This window comes from Manacus vitellinus, unplaced genomic scaffold, assembly GCF_001715985.3.
Source record: "Manacus vitellinus isolate BGI_N305 unplaced genomic scaffold, ASM171598v3 scaffold_11_pilon, whole genome shotgun sequence".
NCBI lineage: Eukaryota > Metazoa > Chordata > Aves > Passeriformes > Pipridae > Manacus > Manacus vitellinus.
This window is the reverse complement of record NW_021938895.1, coordinates 6,624,730-6,642,801: the sequence shown is the minus strand read 5'-3', so window position 1 is coordinate 6,642,801 and position 18,072 is coordinate 6,624,730. Positions and strand designations below refer to the sequence as shown.

The 18,072-nt window shown below is 41.6% G+C and overlaps 1 protein-coding gene across 1 annotated transcript; it reads right to left on the bottom strand.

The window, feature by feature from the left end:
• Positions 1 to 198: 198 nt before the first annotated feature.
• On the bottom strand, positions 199 to 15,311 carry MATN3 (matrilin 3). Its single transcript, XM_029965773.1, has 8 exons — positions 15,293 to 15,311; positions 13,908 to 14,477; positions 10,160 to 10,282; positions 9,605 to 9,727; positions 8,901 to 9,023; positions 6,842 to 6,964; positions 2,376 to 2,483; positions 199 to 667 (listed from the first exon to the last, which is right to left on the bottom strand). Exons 1-8 carry the CDS (start codon positions 15,309 to 15,311, stop codon positions 612 to 614), a joined length of 1,245 nt encoding a protein of 414 aa, XP_029821633.1. The 3' UTR covers positions 199 to 611.
• Positions 15,312 to 18,072: the final 2,761 nt, after the last annotated feature.

Below are 18,072 nucleotides of genomic sequence, written 5' to 3'. Positions count from 1 at the left end.
GCTATGTGACTTGGGAACAGTATCCTGTTTAATTCTGTGAATTTCTCCCATTTATGCCTCCTTTATCTTTGAAGTTTTGTTTCTTTGTTTTTTTAAACCCTTTATTTCATAACACACATCTTTTAAGTTGTATACAAAAACACTTCCAACATCAATGGGCGTATCATACTGTATTTTATTAAAATAAGTTACAAGATCCCAACTTACTTTTCCATTTAACAGACAAAAGACATAGGCACATTTTTTTCTCTCTGTCTTGCCGTTTCACAGTTTTATATAATGTGATATACTGTATCCATTCATTTTTTCTGTATTTACTTTGAAGTAAGAGAATAAAAAATGCAGTTACTGCAGAAAAGCAGTATCTGCTGCACTACTTGCAGTACGAACTGAAGCACAGCAGGTGTAGTGTTATGGCTATGAAGTGACTGTACATGAAGATCCTCAGGGTCACTGTATTTTCAAGACTGTTTTCTTCATGAAGTCTTCTTGGCACTTGTCAATAATAACAAACCAACTCCTGTTTTGTAAGCTGTGCAACAAAGTAAAGCAAAAAACTACAAAAATGTTTGATTCTGAAAGATTATTTTAAAATCAAGCAGAAGGATAACTCAGACAACCTGCTGTCTGTCTTGATGCGCCCGCAGCTTCTCAGACACTTCATCTAGTGGCCAGTTGTTAAGGGCAATAAAATAGATGGCTATAGGGTTTGTTTTATTTTTAATCTTTCTCATTGCTGCATTTTCAACACACATTTCAACACACAATCTGTTTTCTAGATGAGGTCAATACATGCTTGAACCACAGATTTCAAAACATTTTAGAGACCTGTCAAGGTCTGGCACCTTCCCAAATAATCTCAACAACCCTCACTTCTTAGAAGGAATTGGACCAAGTGACATTCCGGGCTGAGAAGTGGCAGATGATTGTCTGTGCTGTGTTTTCCAGGTTGTCTTGAAACGATGCTAGGGATACAAATGGTCTACCAAAGAAAAACTCTGAAAGGAAGCCTCTATTCTTTATAATCAGGTAAAATCCTAACTTGAAACCACTGCATTTTTTTGCTTAGCATTAGCTCTTGAGGCAGAAAAATTGATCTCTGAAGGACATGCTACTTCTAAGATGACATTACAGGTTTAATTATCTTACTGTTCACTTTTAACTACTTAGATTCCCAGAAATATATATTATAATCCAAAAAAATCAGTCTTTCCTTCGATTTTCCCAGGCAGATAAACTGAACTCCAAACACAGTGCAAGAAGAGAGATTTGCAATTAGATCTCATAAAAATAACTTTGAATTTATTCAAGCTCTGGGAAAGCCTTTTGTCCTTGGCAGAAGTTTTCATTTGACTTCCAGAAACTTTGGCAAACTGAAAAATTCTTTTATCTGTCTAAATTATGAGTTCATGTCTAAAACTTACTAGTTTGCTCTCCTTCTCTGATTAATCCTAAATGGCCCATACTTCTTTGAAGCCCCTGGGATCAGGATGACTACCACTGACATAACACTCCTCTAAATCAATCCCTCTTTGAACAAGAGCACCTTTTAGAGGAAAAAAAAAATGCAGTTTCAAAAAGTTCCAGCAAGGAAAATCTGCCACAATCTTTGGTAAATTGTAAGTGATCAACCACTTTCACTTTAAAAATTATGGCTTAGGATGGACCACAACTTTAAATTCCAGTTATTAGTTCCTGCCATGTCATCTGAGGGCATTTATTCCAGCATTCAGGTTTGTGTGGTACCACAGAGTTCACCGCTTTCTTTTTGTATGTTGTTTGGGTATTTTTCTCCCACATGTTTGTGGAATGTTGAATCTGGGAGCTGACCACATTTCTCGGCACCCTGCATTGCAGCTCTCCCACTTTTCTATATCCCAGGAGCTGGTTATTAATAGGCTTGCACATTTTCACAGAACAGAAGGTGCATGAAAATCGCTTGGGACAGTGCCTGTCTCTGCAGATGGGATGCAGAGGAATACCACACCTAAGAGGACTCTTGTCACACTGTGAAGTTGTCTCTAAAGTTTTGGGACATAATAGGAGTGCTCAAAAGTGAGCATTTGTTGTAACAGTAAAAGTCATCTGGAAGAATTATAAATAGATCAGTGCTTGATGTTCAACATGGCATATGTAGTCTAGGGGATGTGGCCATATATATTTGTTATATCTGTGTCATGATACACTCTTCAGTGAAATGTGAAAACATAGTGGTGTTTGCAACAACCAAGATTTTTTTCCATAATTTTTCTAAAATCACATGGAAAATACTTTCTCTTTTGAGGGATATTTCTTCCCTGGTTTATATCAAAACAGCTACCTCTGAAATACCAGTAAAGTGCTGAATGCAGGAGCTCAGGTAAGAAAAAGGATATATTTTGTGGACAGAGCTTCAAGGCGCGAGGTGACCGAGTCCTGGAGGGCAGCTATGGCCTCACACTTACAGGACTCTTCAGTTGTTACGAGACTGCTCGTTATGGCCCCTAAGAGAGAAAACAGCATTTAGAGTATTTATTACAATTACTGACCATTTAGATCCCAAGAAAATGCTTGATTCTGCAAAAGGAATCGAACCCATGCTGTAAGACTACATAAAGCACTGCAACCCAGGGCAGTTGGGAAGGAGGGATGGCAGTGAATAGGGGCTGGTGTCTAGCCAGAGACCTGAGTGTCACAGTCCAGGACAGGAAAGAGAGAGCTTGACTCTAATGAAGAAGGAGGCAGAGCAGGGACTTCCTTTCCTGCCTACCTGGATCCTCTGCACTCTTTAAATTAGACCATTATTGAGCAAAATATAAAAAGGGGCGTGAGTGCAGGGACCAACTAACCTACCCCATCAGCTCCAACTGCTAGACTAGGGCGAATCTTCCCTTCACCTGTTATCTCTCCCTCTCATCCAGAATATCCCCATGTGAAAAAGTAGGGCACCCTGCGAAGTAAAATGAATGTGTTCAGGTGATGCAGACTGAGAAGAACCTGCAGTCCAGGTCTCCATCTTGGAAGCAGTACTTCGACCATCAGACTATCCACACAGGAAGGCCACTGGCATCACTGTAAACAGAATCTATTCACTTGGATGTATTTAAGGTCATGACTACCTTGTTGTGCTTCTCCTCAGAGGAATGATTCTATGATGAAATGGTTTGGGTTGGAAAGGACCTTTAAAGGTCATCTAGTCCAATCCACCTGCCATGGGCAGGGACACCTTTCACTAGACCAGGTTGCTTAAAACCCCACATAAACCCACCTTGAACACTTGTAAGGATGGGTCATCCACAGCTTCTCTGGGCAACCTGTTCCAGTGCCTCACAACTCTCATAGTAAGGGATTTTTTCCTCATATCTAAATATATTTAAGAGAATCTAAATCTATTTATACAAAATCACGGTTGCTGCCCTGTCAAAGCTGTATTGTAGTGACATTTGGTGTACCCATCACTCCTAAACACAAGACTTCTGAGAATGCACTAGTCCAAAGTTAAGCCCCCAGGAGTTTTTAAGCCAAGCAAGAAGGCACATAGTGATTTTAGACACAAAGAGTAGGTCAGTGCCAGAAATTCATTGCTTTGCATCAGTTTCTGAGATGTGGGTAGAATTTAGATACATAAGTCTCAGCTTGGGAAGGAACTAGAAGAATTGAATTTACCTCTTGGTAAATAATACCAAAAAATGAAAGCAGGAGCTTGTGTATTAATTTTAAATACTCTGCATCAGAAGTTCAGCTAAATCATCAATGTGTGTTACCCCACAAGTACTCTTTGTCTCTAACCTTGGCAATAGGTATGCATAGGGAGTATCTTTTTTGGTTCAAGAGGTGTGGGCACAAATCCATTCCAATGTCACATAAATATAGATGTAGAGAATGACATCATTCTAATAGGCCCAAATGAATTTAAAATCTAGTAGAAAGACACAGCAATATCACTGGAGGAGCCAGTTAGTGTGATAGAGAAGTCACCAGTCTCTTAAGAAAGAGAAAACAAGTAATGTCATACTCCACTATAGTTCCATTGAATCTTTCCTAGGTCTTGACCTCAGTCTTCCAGACTAACAGGGGAGCAGCCTCAGCTGTCCTCAAGAATTCCCTTTTCTCCATAATTCACAAAAAACCTAGGGTTCAGAGAGATGATAATTTCATTGTGGTATAATAATGTCAGGCATCAGCTGATGGCTGTGAGTTCTTAGCTGCATGAAAGGCAACTTAACCTCACCTACTACATAAAGTAAATAAGTTAAGGCTACACCACTTGCTGCAGGCTGAGAACAAACATATCAACAGCTACTGCAGCACAGGTACTGCAGTGAGATAACCATCTACATCTGAGACCAGAATAATAAGTATCCAAAGGCAAAGACTTCTTAAAAGAGGGCCTACAGTTATGAAATACACTCTCAACGAGTTATCAAGAGGTATTACCTGTATGTAATACCTGTCTCTTCATGTATTTTTTTTACATTGCTTGCAAAGGCAATGACAACAGATTATTCATTTATTTTTTCTGTAAATATATAAATGCATAACTGATCAATGTCAAACAAAGTGCTGTAACAAGGAAACAATGGGAATATTGTATCTGGATACGCTTCTCTTTTGTTCTGAATTGGTTTGGCTCCTTTTTTTTTTTTCTGGTTATCAATCATGCAATTGATATTGCCATTTTGCAGGAAATGAACAGATTCATTACTAGCAGTCAGAAATTCATTTGTCTTAGAGCCAGTGTTGAAACCGGTGTCTCCTTGATTCCAGTGGACCTGTATTTGTTCAGCTCTCTTCTTTGGAACATTCCACTGGCTTTATGGTCAATGTACAAAGAAGAGCTGTTCAAGAGACAGCTGGACGAAGGCCAGTTCAAAACATCACACCAACATGGTTGGTTTCCAGCCAACTGCCAGTTAATTTTTTTATGTCTCATTTAAATTCTCCAATGACAGATACAGATCCTCCTTGGATTTTGTCTGTTTCAACAAAATTACTTTTCCAACCAACTTTGGCAATTGTCCAAGCGTACTCTGAATTCTTCTTCAGTCCTTCTGTGAAATTGAGAGTCTTCCAGTATTTGATATTCAAAATATGGGACATTCCTGTTGCCACTGGGATGCCCAAAAAGTCATACAAAACACTCTAAAGTTGTGTTTTTACACTGCATTTGTGTTTAAGTCCAGGCCAACAAGAAATCATTATTTTTGCAGATGGTGTTTGGCTATATCCACCTATTTTATAACTGTGCTCTCACACAGAGTCTTTGGCTACTTGATGTGATGGCGAGTTATTCCTGCTCTGAACCAGAGGTCAGACTAGGTACCTTTTGAGATCCCTGTCAACCCAACTTAACTTATCTACATCAGGTTCGGCCAATATTTGATGCCATTATTGCCCATCTGAAGAGACAACAGTTCATGCTTGCCCCACTGAGCTTGGAGGAGTGGACAAGAGCATAGGGTTTAGCACTGCAATAGTTCTTACACCAGTTGTGTTCCCCTCTGGCTCCCCACCATCCTCCAAATGCTGGTACACAATTGAGACCCACATCCCAGAGACAGATACCCCAGAACCCCACCTTGCTAATGCCCCCAGTTATTTCCATTTCATAAGGAAATGCAGATTATAACAGATTGCATTTTTAAATACAGTGAGTCCTTAAATGCATGGTGACAGATAAGAGTCATCTGTAGTTTTAAATACAGTAACTGCTATAACTAAAAAAGAAGAACCAAACTAGCTCAAAACACTAGTGGAAAGAGTCATAAAAGAATGAAAAGGGATTATACTTCCAGGGAGCTTGCGAGCTGATGGAACATTTCTCAAACGCTTAAAGAGATTTAACGCATTGAAGAGAGATACTTCAGTAAATAAACATATTCAGAAAAAAAATACCCCAACATTAAATTATTACTTGAGCATGTTTTCTTATCTGGATTAAAGGTAAAGCCTTCATAGCAATCACAGGTTTATAATCCACCATAACTCACACGGACCTGCTCACAGTCATGGGTTCCTGGTGCATGTACATCAGTTCCTACAGAATGCACTTTGGAGGAACAGTTATCAGAAAACAAGATGACATTTTTTAATGCTTGCCAATGGCAATGCTTTTCCATGCTGGGAGCCTATCCTGTATGAATCTTACCAGGAACTACTGAGTTGTGTAACTGATCTTGTCTTGGAGCAGTGAGACAAACTAATTGTCTTACTGTGGATAAATACATTAATTAATACAAGGGATACCTCAGTCCTTGGTCCCTCTGACTGCAGCTACCTAACTCTATCAGATGTGAAGTGCCATATGAACTCCAAAGGAATGCTAGGAAAAGTTTCCAGTACACAATAACTTGACAGTAAGGAGACTGGAAGGAAAGAAACACTTCTGAAATTATTACATTTTTACTGTAACACAAAATCACTGTGAAGCAAAAGAAAGAAACAGCAAACATGAAATTCAGCCTGGAAGGTTGGATGTCACATCAAACTGTCTTGCATGGTGGTACACAGGTTCCACAGTACTGCGAAGTATGACTAACCCCAACTCTTCAATTATTTTTCAGTTCAATTATTCAGCAAACTGCTGAATATTGCATAAATTAATGAAGGCCTTAGTTCTAAGATACAAAGACTGAATGATAAGTAGTTACTGGCATTGTTGCATAATAAAGTTCTTTGCATCTCTGAATTTTGCTCAAAGTGGAAAAGGCAGAGTGACATAGAACTGCCTTGTAGCACCTGAATGCATGTGAAAGTTTCTCAGACAGATTCAAATATATTAACCTGCTAGTGAGAGCTATTGCAACACATGCATTTGGCTGGGGAGGCTGTGAGGGGAAAAGGAACAGCGATCTGGTCTTACTTGAGCAAGTCTTCTTGTCTGGGTTGAGGGTGTAGCCTTGGTAGCAGTCACAGGAGAAGAACAGATCACCTCTCACACAGACCTGCTCACAGTCGTGCCTTCCAGGTGCACACACGTCAACAGCTGGGGGAGGCATTTGAGAAGAGAAGAATATTAATCAAAATATCCAAACTTCAGCCTTTAGAGTTGGTGATGGTAATTTCCATTTGCAAACGTGTCTTCATTTAGATTCAAACCAGGGTGTTTTTATTGCATGTCACCATGCCATTAACCACAGCAGGGTATACAGATTGTGTTTTTATCTGGCTATCAACATCACAAAATTAATACAATTTTTTGAATACTGGCAACACTTTTTTGTAGTTGTAACAGATTGCAAAAGGAATGGAACTAGCAAGGACACAGTTACAAAACAATTATCCAACAGAATCTCAGAGAACAAATATCTGGATTTTAAGAGACTATTTGGCATTATTTCAGCTCTAATTGAGTTGGAGAAGACACTGTTTTGTGGAGTCAAAAGACCATAAACTGAAATGTATACGTGGCTGCTAAAAAAAAGAGACATGACACCCACTGCCCATTACAAAGTGGGCACTTTATGTGTGAGGCTGCTGTTTTCTGCCAAATTTAACACGTCAGCTCTGAAAGGGCAAGCTGAGAAGGAGTTCCTATATTTGGATATCTTTGCAGTAAGGAGGCCCAGTAAGGCACAAGGAAGGATAAAGGAAGGAGAAAGAAAGCAAGAGAGAAAGAGAGGAAGACACAGAGAAAAGGGAGAGAGAGAAAGAAAGAAAGGGAAAGGGAAAGGGAAAGGGAAAGGGAAAGGGAAAGGGAAAGGGAAAGGGAAAGGGAAAGGGAAAGGGAAAGGGAAAGGGAAAGGGAAAGGGAAAGGTGGAAAGTACCCTCTCCTGGACCTAGACTATTTTTGCATCATTCTTTGCGTGTCTTTGTGATATAATTATCACAAAGACCTGGATGGTTGAGAAATCATTAGTAGCATACTGCAAAATGAGATTCAAAAGGGAAAAAAAGCAAGCATATTAGGAAAATAATTTCAAGTTTGACTATGCAGGAGGAGAATCAGTGCTAAGAAATAAGCTTTGGATTGGACTCCCAAAGGGGATGCCTAAGTGAATCTACATTCCCTCACATGTTTATTGCCTCTCTATAATGCCAGGTGAGAGTTAATCCTAGGCACCATATTTACAAAATCAGATCTTAAACTAAACAGGAAGAAATACTGAGGCCCTCTGGCTTCACCTCTTTGAGATGTGAGACCTGCGACTTAATTGGAGAGATTTGCCTAGGAACCTCCTGGAACTGAAAGCTTAAGTTCAGCACTTTGTCACACACAGTGTAGTGTGTAGGAAAAGGATTATAGTCAACTAGGGAAAAAAAGGAATTTCTCTAAATAAATCATCAGTGAGACATCCAATGAAATTAACAGTGAAGTTCAAACCCTAATGACATGAAGAAAATATAGAATACACATTATCAATATATTTACTTGTATATCCTTAAGTATCAGTTACATCTATGCTCCTGTTCTCCACAAGAGACCAGCACTGGGAAAGAACATTTCCCTCCATCCTCTAGAGCTCTAAGACTGGATTATCTTTTAAGGTCTCAACACATCCACCAGAAAGAGCAATCACACTCATGATGATACAGACTTCAGTCTCTCTTCCAGCACAGTCCTTGCTCTCCTTCATCTCATTTCCTTGTGCTGCTTTGCTGAAGAGTTTTCTGACACGGGTAATGCACATCGCATACTGGATATGGGAATTTGTGCTCCATGGGTGTAAAAATACTATGAAGTCCTCAAGGATATGCTAAATGGTATTTTAATATTACCAAATACAAGCTTCACACAACTGTAGAAGAGCCATGGGTCTGAAATTACTACTGTTCATATGAAGAAACAAAGTAGTCCTGTGTTTTAAGCAGTTGTACATAAATTCTTAGATAATTTATCAGGAAAATAACATAAGTTAACCTGATTTTTAAAAGCTACTTGCTTTTAGCTGAGCACAGTATTTCCCTAATCAGATTTTACCTGAGCAAGTCTTCTTGTCTGGATTCAGAGTGTATCCTTCATAGCAGCCACAGCTGTAGGATCCATCGTTACTTAGACAGACTTGTGCACAGTCATGCCTTCCATATGCACACATATCCATGGCTGTGGTGAACCATGGTTAAGAAAAGAAACCGATTAATCTCTCCCAGACACTCAAGAGTTTTAAATGCTCAGCATTTATAATTACAATTTAATTAGAAATCAACCAGTGTCCTACTACATTATTGTATTATGCTGCAGACAGCTGAATTCAGTTACTAATTATTTAATGGAGAAGGCAGATACCAGGACTGCAAGACACGACTATACCACATCTCATGCAGTTCTTACTTTCATCAGAAATTCCAACAGTCCTGAACATTCCCAGTAAGGATGAAGCTAAAAAAACAAGACGAGCAATAACCTGCCCTGTGTCAGACTAAGCAGTTAAGCAATGTTTATGAAATACTGTGAAGACCATGAAATGGTAGGTAAGTGCCAAATTGCATTTTTTAATGAACAAATATAAAGAAAATTGCAATTTTGTTGCTATTGGAACCAAGGGGAAAGTCTACAGGTGAGTTCTCATTTTAAGGATTGATGTCTATAAGCAATTTTTCAAGTAGAAATAATGAGGGTAAGTCAAAGAAAACATGTCCATATCTCCATGGGTTTCATATATTCAAGTAGCCTTTAATTCTTACCTGAGCAAGTCTTCTTGTCTGGATTCAAGGTGTAGCCTTCATGGCAGTCACAGACATAGGATCCGTTGTTACTCACACAGATCTGATCACAGTCGTGCCTTCCCGGCGCACACGTGTCCACAGCTGCAAGATGCACATTAGAGAAACAGTTCATTGTTAATAAAAAGTAGTTCAGATGGAGTGCACATTCACATTTTTTAATATATTTCGATTTGGAGTCAGCTCAAAAATGGCAATACTAATTGAAGGAATTAGAACAAGTGGTAGGAGAAAATATCTATACAGTGTCTGCATCTGAAGACTTTGTTTTGACATCTGCCCCTCATGAATGGATCTGTAGGCATAATTAAAAAGGATGGTGATGCAAACAAACTACTTCTCACCATTACTTGCAGCAGATTTTTATTCATTATTCATTACTAGATTTATTATTATTGAAAAAGATACAGATGTTCAGTGTTTCAACAGTAGCACACAAGGAGCTTCTCAAACCCAATTATGGTGTTAAAAAGTGAATTTTTTTTCTAGTTGCTCACATTCACCAAATGAACATACCTGAGCAGGTTCTCTTATCTGGATTCAGAGTGTAGCCTTCGTAGCAATCACAGAGGTAGGATCTGCCATTCCTCACACAGAACTGCTCGCAGTCATGGATCCCGAGGGCACACACATTCACAGCTACAAAGGGCATTCACAGAAAGGTACTTCGGTCATCCCAAAGGAAAGAAACAGTCATTAATCATTCATGATTACAGAAGTACATCTTGCACTGTTTGCTGGATTAGTGGTAGTAAATGTCAATGCTGTGTCACTGTCTCAAAAACTTACAGCTCTCCTTTGCATCATTCTGTAGCCAACAGGGAGAGGTCATAAATGTCACTGAAATAACTCACCACCTGAGGTGGCAGAGGAGAAGATGAATTGAAAAAGTGCAACAGGGAGAGATTTTAAGCATTTAGTAACATTTAACTGGAAATGAGAAATCAGCAATGAAAAGGACCTTCTGGCTTTTTATACCCAGTCCTTTCTATTACAGACAACCAGCTGAAATAATGCTAAAATGTATCAGTCACTGTCTGGTGGCTTACAAACTTCAGCTCACTGGCACAGAACCTGATCTATGAGTTGTTGGCGCACTGGAAAACACTCCCATGTAAACTGAAACGTAACAGAAAGCAAAATTAAATTAATTGAGAGGAAAAGGGAAAGGGAAAGGGAAAGGGAAAGGGAAAGGGAAAGGGAAAGGGAAAGGAAAAGGAAAAGGAAAAGGAAAAGGGAAAGGGAAAGGGAAAGGGAAAGGGAAAAGGAAAAGGAAAAGGAAAAGGAAAAGGAAAAGGAAAAGGAAAAGGAAAAGGAAAAGGAAAAGGAAAAGGAAAAGGAAAAGGAAAATAGAAGGGAGGAGATGGGAATGGAGAGGAGGGGAGGGGAGAAACAGAAAGAGGATCAAGACCAAAAGGAACAGAAAAATTACTCAGAGGCAGCAGGATAACATACTGTCTTCCCATGAATAAAGAGTGTGTCTGTGTAATGATGGCCCATATGTATCAGCCAGCAAGGAAACCCACCAGTGCAAGATGGGGCGTGTGAGGGCTGCAGGTGCCTTGACCCATCAGATTTTAGAAGTCAAAACCAAAGGATGATATGCAGGAAAGTCTCTACAGTAAGGTAGCTATACAGGCACATGAAACTCCTCATTGAAGGGGAGTACAGAAATAATGTCCGAATCTCAGAGAACCAACGAGAAGCTGAAACTGCAAAGTACAAAATAAAATTCAGTTTTCAAGGATCCACTGATTCCCCAGCAAACAGTAAGGCTGTCTCACCCTGAGAACAGACAAAACAGTGACATGAAAGCAGCATGATGGATATGCAGCTGATATAAGTGTGCTGTGGTGACAAGGCAGACAAAATGACTGTGCAATGCACTGTATGTGTTGACAGTCTTTTCCTTCACAGACTATGTAGCTAATTAACTCCTGACCAGTTTTTCTCAAGTGTATTTAGCTGCTTCTCGAGTGATCTGCTTCCTCTTTGGTCACCTAAAGATGCCCTTGTTTATCTCCACAGACTGTAAAGGAAACATAGATACTCACTTAAACGCTTTTGAGATTACTAAATTGGGGAAGGGAAAGGGAGAGGGAAGGAGTGGGAAAATACATTGGAGTTAAAAAACGTGAAGGGGAAAAAAAACAGGGACGATAAGTAAAGAAAGGAAGAAACAAAAGAGAAGAAAAATGGGAAGACAAGTATGTTTTTACCTGAGATTTTACTTAGACTAGTACTTACAATGTGGGTATGGACTACATTTGGAGTTGTAAAATCAAACTCCAAAGCAACAGTGGTGAGATAAGTAATCAGAAGCAAGAGTGCTTGAACCTTCTCATGTTATGATGTCTGAAAACAAGGCAACATTTTCCTTAGGTAAAAACAAATTTCAAACCAAGACAGCGCCCTTTCATTCTGATACACCCTTGGGAATAAGAGAATTAATCTCCATCATTTATGAACAAAATCTGTGGTGTGATATTTTCAAGCATAAGTGAGAAGCTCAGACTCAAATGGTCAGATTTTTGTGGTAGGAAAGTCAAACGTCCACTGACTTGGACAGCAATTCAACGCTAAGATTTTCCATCTCTGGGATGGTCTCATATTGAATAATGCTCTCAATGCATCAAGAACTTGATCTTAGCAAACTGGTTTTCCCCTGAACATTAGTTTTCCTGTTTTCAGTTCACCCTAACAAACAAATTTATTTACCTTGTTAAAAGCAAATTGTCACTGGTGAGTCCAGAATTCTGACCAAAAAGCAGTCTGGAGCTGGAAAAGGACCCAGTTTACCACACTTACAAGACCCTCTTAGATTCATTTGGTTTGTAGGAACTTTCTTAAAAACTATGTCTTGTGCCCTGTCTTTGTTCATGAATCCCACAGATTCTGGCTAATTGCACACAGGCAATTCAGAGTTACACTGGAAGTGTACATGTGTGAGCTCTCTGATTTACCCTCCAGCCCTGCAGGGGCATAATTTCTGTGTTTCAGTACAATAAACAGTAAATTTACTCTTAAGAACAAGAGATTTTTCTTTGGTCCTATGAAAGGACTTGCTTTGGCAAGAACATAGGTGGAAAATTAGTGCTGTGTTCACAGCACACATACATGTCCAGCTAGGTGGGTATTTGTGCCCACTTCCAGCTACCAGAGAGAGGATCTGGTCACATCAGCAGCACAACATGGTGTCAAGCCAAACCTCAAGGCATTTCCTATGCTAGTTATTGGGCAAATTGTCCTGTCTGCAGATGGTCCTACACATTTATTTCATACCTAGAGAAAGAGGTCTATTGACTCAAAACATACTCAAAAGGTATGGGGGTAATTTTTAGTAAGGCTCTGAAATAACAGAGTAACACATTGCCAACTTTTTGACAATTATGTGTACAAAGTAGATTTGTACAAGATTTGTACAAGTTTCTTAATTGTCAAAAATTTGGCGTGAATTCTGTGAGTAGGGCTGTGTTACAGCTATCTATAGGCAGTTCTAAATACTCCAGATGATTTTTTTTTCTATAAATGACAATAACCATCCCCTCTGGCCTAGCAACATCAGTGGAGTTCTAACCTAAACCAAATACATCCAGCATTTTTCCAAGATCAGCCCTGAAAGAGCGAAGATAATTCATCCCATCCCACAGTTCCTTGTCTAAATCAAGTTGCAGAGAAACAGAGAGAGGTGCGACCCTGGCACACTGAAAAAGCACAGCAGTGCCTAATGAGTGAAAGCCTGTCCCAAGGTGACCTGCCATTGGGCTTGGACACTTCATCCTGCACCAGATTTCTGAAGCCAGCATGGTGGTTCACCTGCCAGCTTACTTTCCTACTCTGAACCTATAAGGAGCCCTTCAGCTCCACATTCCTACCCTCCTGGTTTCCCAGCGAGATGGGAAAAGAAATGAGCAGCCTGCAGAGCTCTGGTGTGTGCTCTCGGTAAGTCAGTAAATATACACAGCCAGACCCCGTCCAGATTGCCGGGATTTCTCTGGCACTAAATCTGACCACTTGCACAAGGAGGTCCACTCAAGTCAGGTCTGTTACCTACGTGGTAAGGTCGCTATTCAGAATGAAAGGTCATTACTTGGCCTCCACTGAATAAAAGGGTTTGCTTGTTTACCCAATGGATGGCAAAGGAAATGTTTAGATGTGATACATAACACTGCTGAAAAAGAAGAACTTCTTTCTTAGGGAGCGAAACCACAGTAGAAGCCAAAAGGAGCCAAATTACACTACCCTCCTGGACTGGCCCCCTTACCACAGAAAGTCTCTCTGAATTTCGATGTCAGCTTTTCAATCACACCGTAGGTCTCCACATAGAAGACATGTTCATCTAGTGGCTCACTGGCCATTATCCTCAGGGACTGCATGTCTGCCCGGTCCACCCCAACCGCGTAGATCTCAATGCCAGCTGTCCGGGCACTCGCTGCCACCTCTTGGACCTGGTCTTGTGGCCGTCCGTCTGTCACAACAATGACCACCTTGGGGATGTTGAGGGTTGCTGGCCGGGTGCCCATTTCCTCGGTGAAGACTTCATCCATAGCAGTCTGGATAGCAAGGCCAGTCATGGTGCCAGCAGACAAGGGCTCAATGCGAGACACAGCCTCCTTCAGAGAGGCTTTGTCGAAATGGGTGCGGAGGGGGAACTCCACCTTGACAGTGCTCGCGTAATTCATGACCGCCACACGCGTCGTCCTTTCCCCAACATCCAGGGTATCAATCATTTCTGACAGAAAGACTTTCACTTTCTCAAACTCTTCAGGTCGGACACTACGGGAACTGTCTACAATGAAGACAAGGTCGAGGGGCCGGTTCTTGCAGGTAGTGTCTGTCAAGAAGGAAGGGAAACACTTCAGTCGTCTCCTACACAGGATAGGAGCTCTCACCCAAGAGGAGTGAGTGCTGCCATGGCAAACTACCCCTACCACATAATGTTGCTTGATTCTTTAGGAGGAGGCTTAAAATTATAGTGAGCAACACATTAGAAATTTTTAAATATTAATTTTGACAAGTAATTAAATAATTGAACTTTTCTAAGTATTAACAGATTAACGGATAGGTGCACATTTGAACCCTCAAAATGTCTTGAAACTTAGGGTTGTGGTTTTCATGGAACAGCCAAAACAGAGATGTAGCAATTATATATAAATGTATTTACTGTTTATTTTTGTAACGATAAAGCCAGAATTCCACTTTTTATAAGATAAAGAAATAAAATGGCAAAAGAACTGGCCAGATCACATAGTGAACAGATCCTAATATCTTTTAGGATAGTAGCAATATAACTTGCTAAATAGGAATTATCTCTTTGTAATTCACAATCCAAAGTACACAAGAAGAAATAAAGGCCAACAGAAAAAAGACACAAATGATGATGCATAAAGGTTTCTTTAGAAGTTGTTACTGTTTTAAGGCTTCTAGAGCATAGAGAAAAATGAAATTACTTATGAAGTAACTTTACATGTAAAAGTACATTTACACACTTACTTCTAGCTTCCAAAATTCCTCACTGACATATAAATCTAGGAACAGAAAAGCCATAGCTCAGATCAGAGACAGGCATCACTTCTAAGAAGACAAAAACCAATCAAGACAGCAAGAGCAGGCACCCAAAACGTACCCTCCCTGTCCTGATACCCTGACCTGACACTGACGGTGCCATGTACTTAGTTTATACCATCAAGATTGGATTTGCAGCAGGTTTATGAAAAACACACAACCCAAAAGCAGAGTATTTTCTATAAAAGAGACATTCTGGCTCAAGAGTGCATTAAATAGTAAAATATGAGGTGTTCAGTTTGAATTCGCTCCCTGAGAGCAGTTTTGGGATCACACTTCTCCTGGCTACTGTCAAGTTCACTTTTATCATTCCAGCTGAAATGAAAAAAGAAAAAACAAACCCACTTCACAAGTCTTTTAAAAGTAGAGGTGAAAACAGCACTTTTTGTCAAGGCATTAAAAAACTTTTTTCTGTTGTTCAAGTGAAAACAGAGGGAAAAAAACCAAATTGCACGAATTCCATCAGCAAGCACAGCAGCAGAGTTGATTTTGCCTTTGGACAGAATAACAGACCAGACACCAGACAAATCTAGGATCCCATACAGGTATATTCTATATAAATCTACATAACTCAATTTTGCCTTTGGGAAGTTGAGAAAACATGAAGAAATGGAACGTGCACACATAGCTTAAGACATGAAGAAAGACACGGGAGGTTTGTCCTAAAAAAAAAAAAAAAAAAAAATAGAAAAAGACCAAAATGCAGGATTTGTAGGTAGAATTCCCTTTTACAGATTAAGGAAAAAAAAATTTTTTTCAACAGCGTGATCCTTCCGCGAGTCTGAAATAACGTTGTTGTCCGGAGAAATGAGCGCAGGTAGGGAAGAGCTGTGCGGGTTTTAGGGCCGTGCCCGGAGCGGCAGCGGGGCAGCAGCGAGCGAACAGCGGAGCAAGTGGGGCCGGGGGGCAGCGGGTCGGGGGTCCCCGCCGGGATGCGGTACCTGCGGAGGGGCCGCCGGGGGCGGCTGCCGGCGCGGACGGAGCGCGGAGCCCGAGGGGCCGCGGGCAGACGCCAACGCCAGGCAGCAGCCGAGGATGCCGAGCGCTCGCCCCATGTGCCGAGCGCTCGCCCCATGGTGCCGAGGATGCAGCGCTCGCCCCATGGTGCCGCCGCCGGCCCCGCGCCCGCGGCCCCGCTTTTAAAGCTGCCAGGACGGGCAGGGGGACGGGACACCGAGGTGGCATCGGCCGCACCCGCCGCCTCGTCTCCAGGAAGGGCCGGCGGCTGTCGCTTCCCCGCCCTGGCGGGCGCTCAGCCGGGCGAACATTAAAGCTCAGTGTTGTGTTCCTGCGGTTCAAACCTGGGAGCAGGGGGAGCTGAGGCACAAACCCACCCGTTCTTCCTCCACTGGAAGTGTCTGGTCCAGGCTAACTTTGCACTTCAGTCTCCAGGGCAGTATTTGCAAAGAACGTGAGAAAAAGCTCACGGCGTGATCACCGAGGCACAAGGAGTTGCCTCCCCGTTGCCAAATCTTAACCATGGGCATTTTGTCTGGTTCCTGGCACTGGAAATCCTGCCAGTTCCTGTGGGAAGCTGCAGTGAGTTATAACAGAAAGCACGGCTTAGGGCACGAATCCACTATGATCTCTAGCACAAGGCTTAAGAAGACACCTCTGCCAAAGCTGTATCGTGTTGTATTGCAGGACCATCTTCTCTCCCATCACCTTCTTAAGGGGAACAGGAAGCCCCGATTTAGAAGAGGAACCACCAACCCACCAGCTGTACAGTTTCAGGCAGGCACTGACGCACTTCAGCAAGTTCTGCACAGTAGAAGAGGCCACCACGGCATTCACAAAGGCTGCAAACTACATCAGGGAAGAGGGACCACCGCCCTTCACGCAGGGGAAGACCACAGGACAGGGCTCCAGGGGAGTACAATGGCTTTCCTCTCTCACAGGGGGCTGCAGTTTTTTCAGCAACAGTACATACACAGACACACACATCAGACGAATTTCAGGCAGTGCCTCCTGCTGCCAAACACTGCTCAACCCACCCACTTGGGAAGTCTCAATATCCACCCCTTGGCAGGAGCTCTCTGCCCACATCCAAGTTCCTCTGGTGCCCACTCGTGGTCAGACAGACACACTCACTCGGGGCAGATGGATCCAGAGCAGAGCATGTTCTGGGATCAGTATTTGAGTAGCACCCAACAGTTTCAGCTGTTTCTCAGGTGACTTGGTTTCATATGGTCTTTCAGCTCGCCCCTCTCCCCCCTCCCTTTCCAAAGTCCCATTTAAGCAGTCTGGCAGCATCTGAAGATCCCCTGGGTTTGGAGTGTCTCTGGGAGTCCAGATCCAATGCAGTTCTTCATAACCTGGAAAACCAAGTACAGCTGCCGCCAGCCCTGGATGTACTCCAGGTACCCCCTCAGGGTAACTGGGAGGGCAGGGCACTGCCACAACAGTGGCACAAGATGGTCTTAGACCACTGCAGTTCAAGGTGCTCTCACAGGTGGCACCTAAGGGAAAACTAGGGAAACTATTGCCAATAGCACAGCCATGACAGAGCAATTTTAAACATGTACAGAGGTACACATTGAAAAGACATTAAACAACAACCTGTAGCAACTTGAATCCTTTTTATCCAGAATTTAATCCAAACTAGAAAGCCGGTTTTTTCTTCAGAAATAAAATCACTAAGTTATCTTTTACCTCCTTATCCCTCTTGCCGCAAAAGAGGAAGAGTAAAAAGTTGTTTGTAGATGGTTTGGTTTTTATTCTTTTTTTAGGACATTTCTGAAGTTATGGTGTATCTCAACAGTGCTGGATATTTTCCAGTGTAAATAATGATATAGTCCTACTGGGTGTCTGTCCTGCTCTTAACGCCTGAGCTCTCCAGACATCAGATTTCCCCGAGGGCTAGA

Coding starts and splice junctions, on each gene's coding strand:
- MATN3 (XM_029965773.1), bottom strand. Junction 10,283..13,907: donor ATTCAGAGAGACTTTCTGTG/GTAAGGGGGCCA, acceptor TGCCCTTTGTAG/CTGTGAATGTGTGTGCCCTC. Junction 668..2,375: donor TGAAGCTCTGTCCACAAAAT/ATATCCTTTTTC, acceptor ACAACTGGCCAC/TAGATGAAGTGTCTGAGAAG.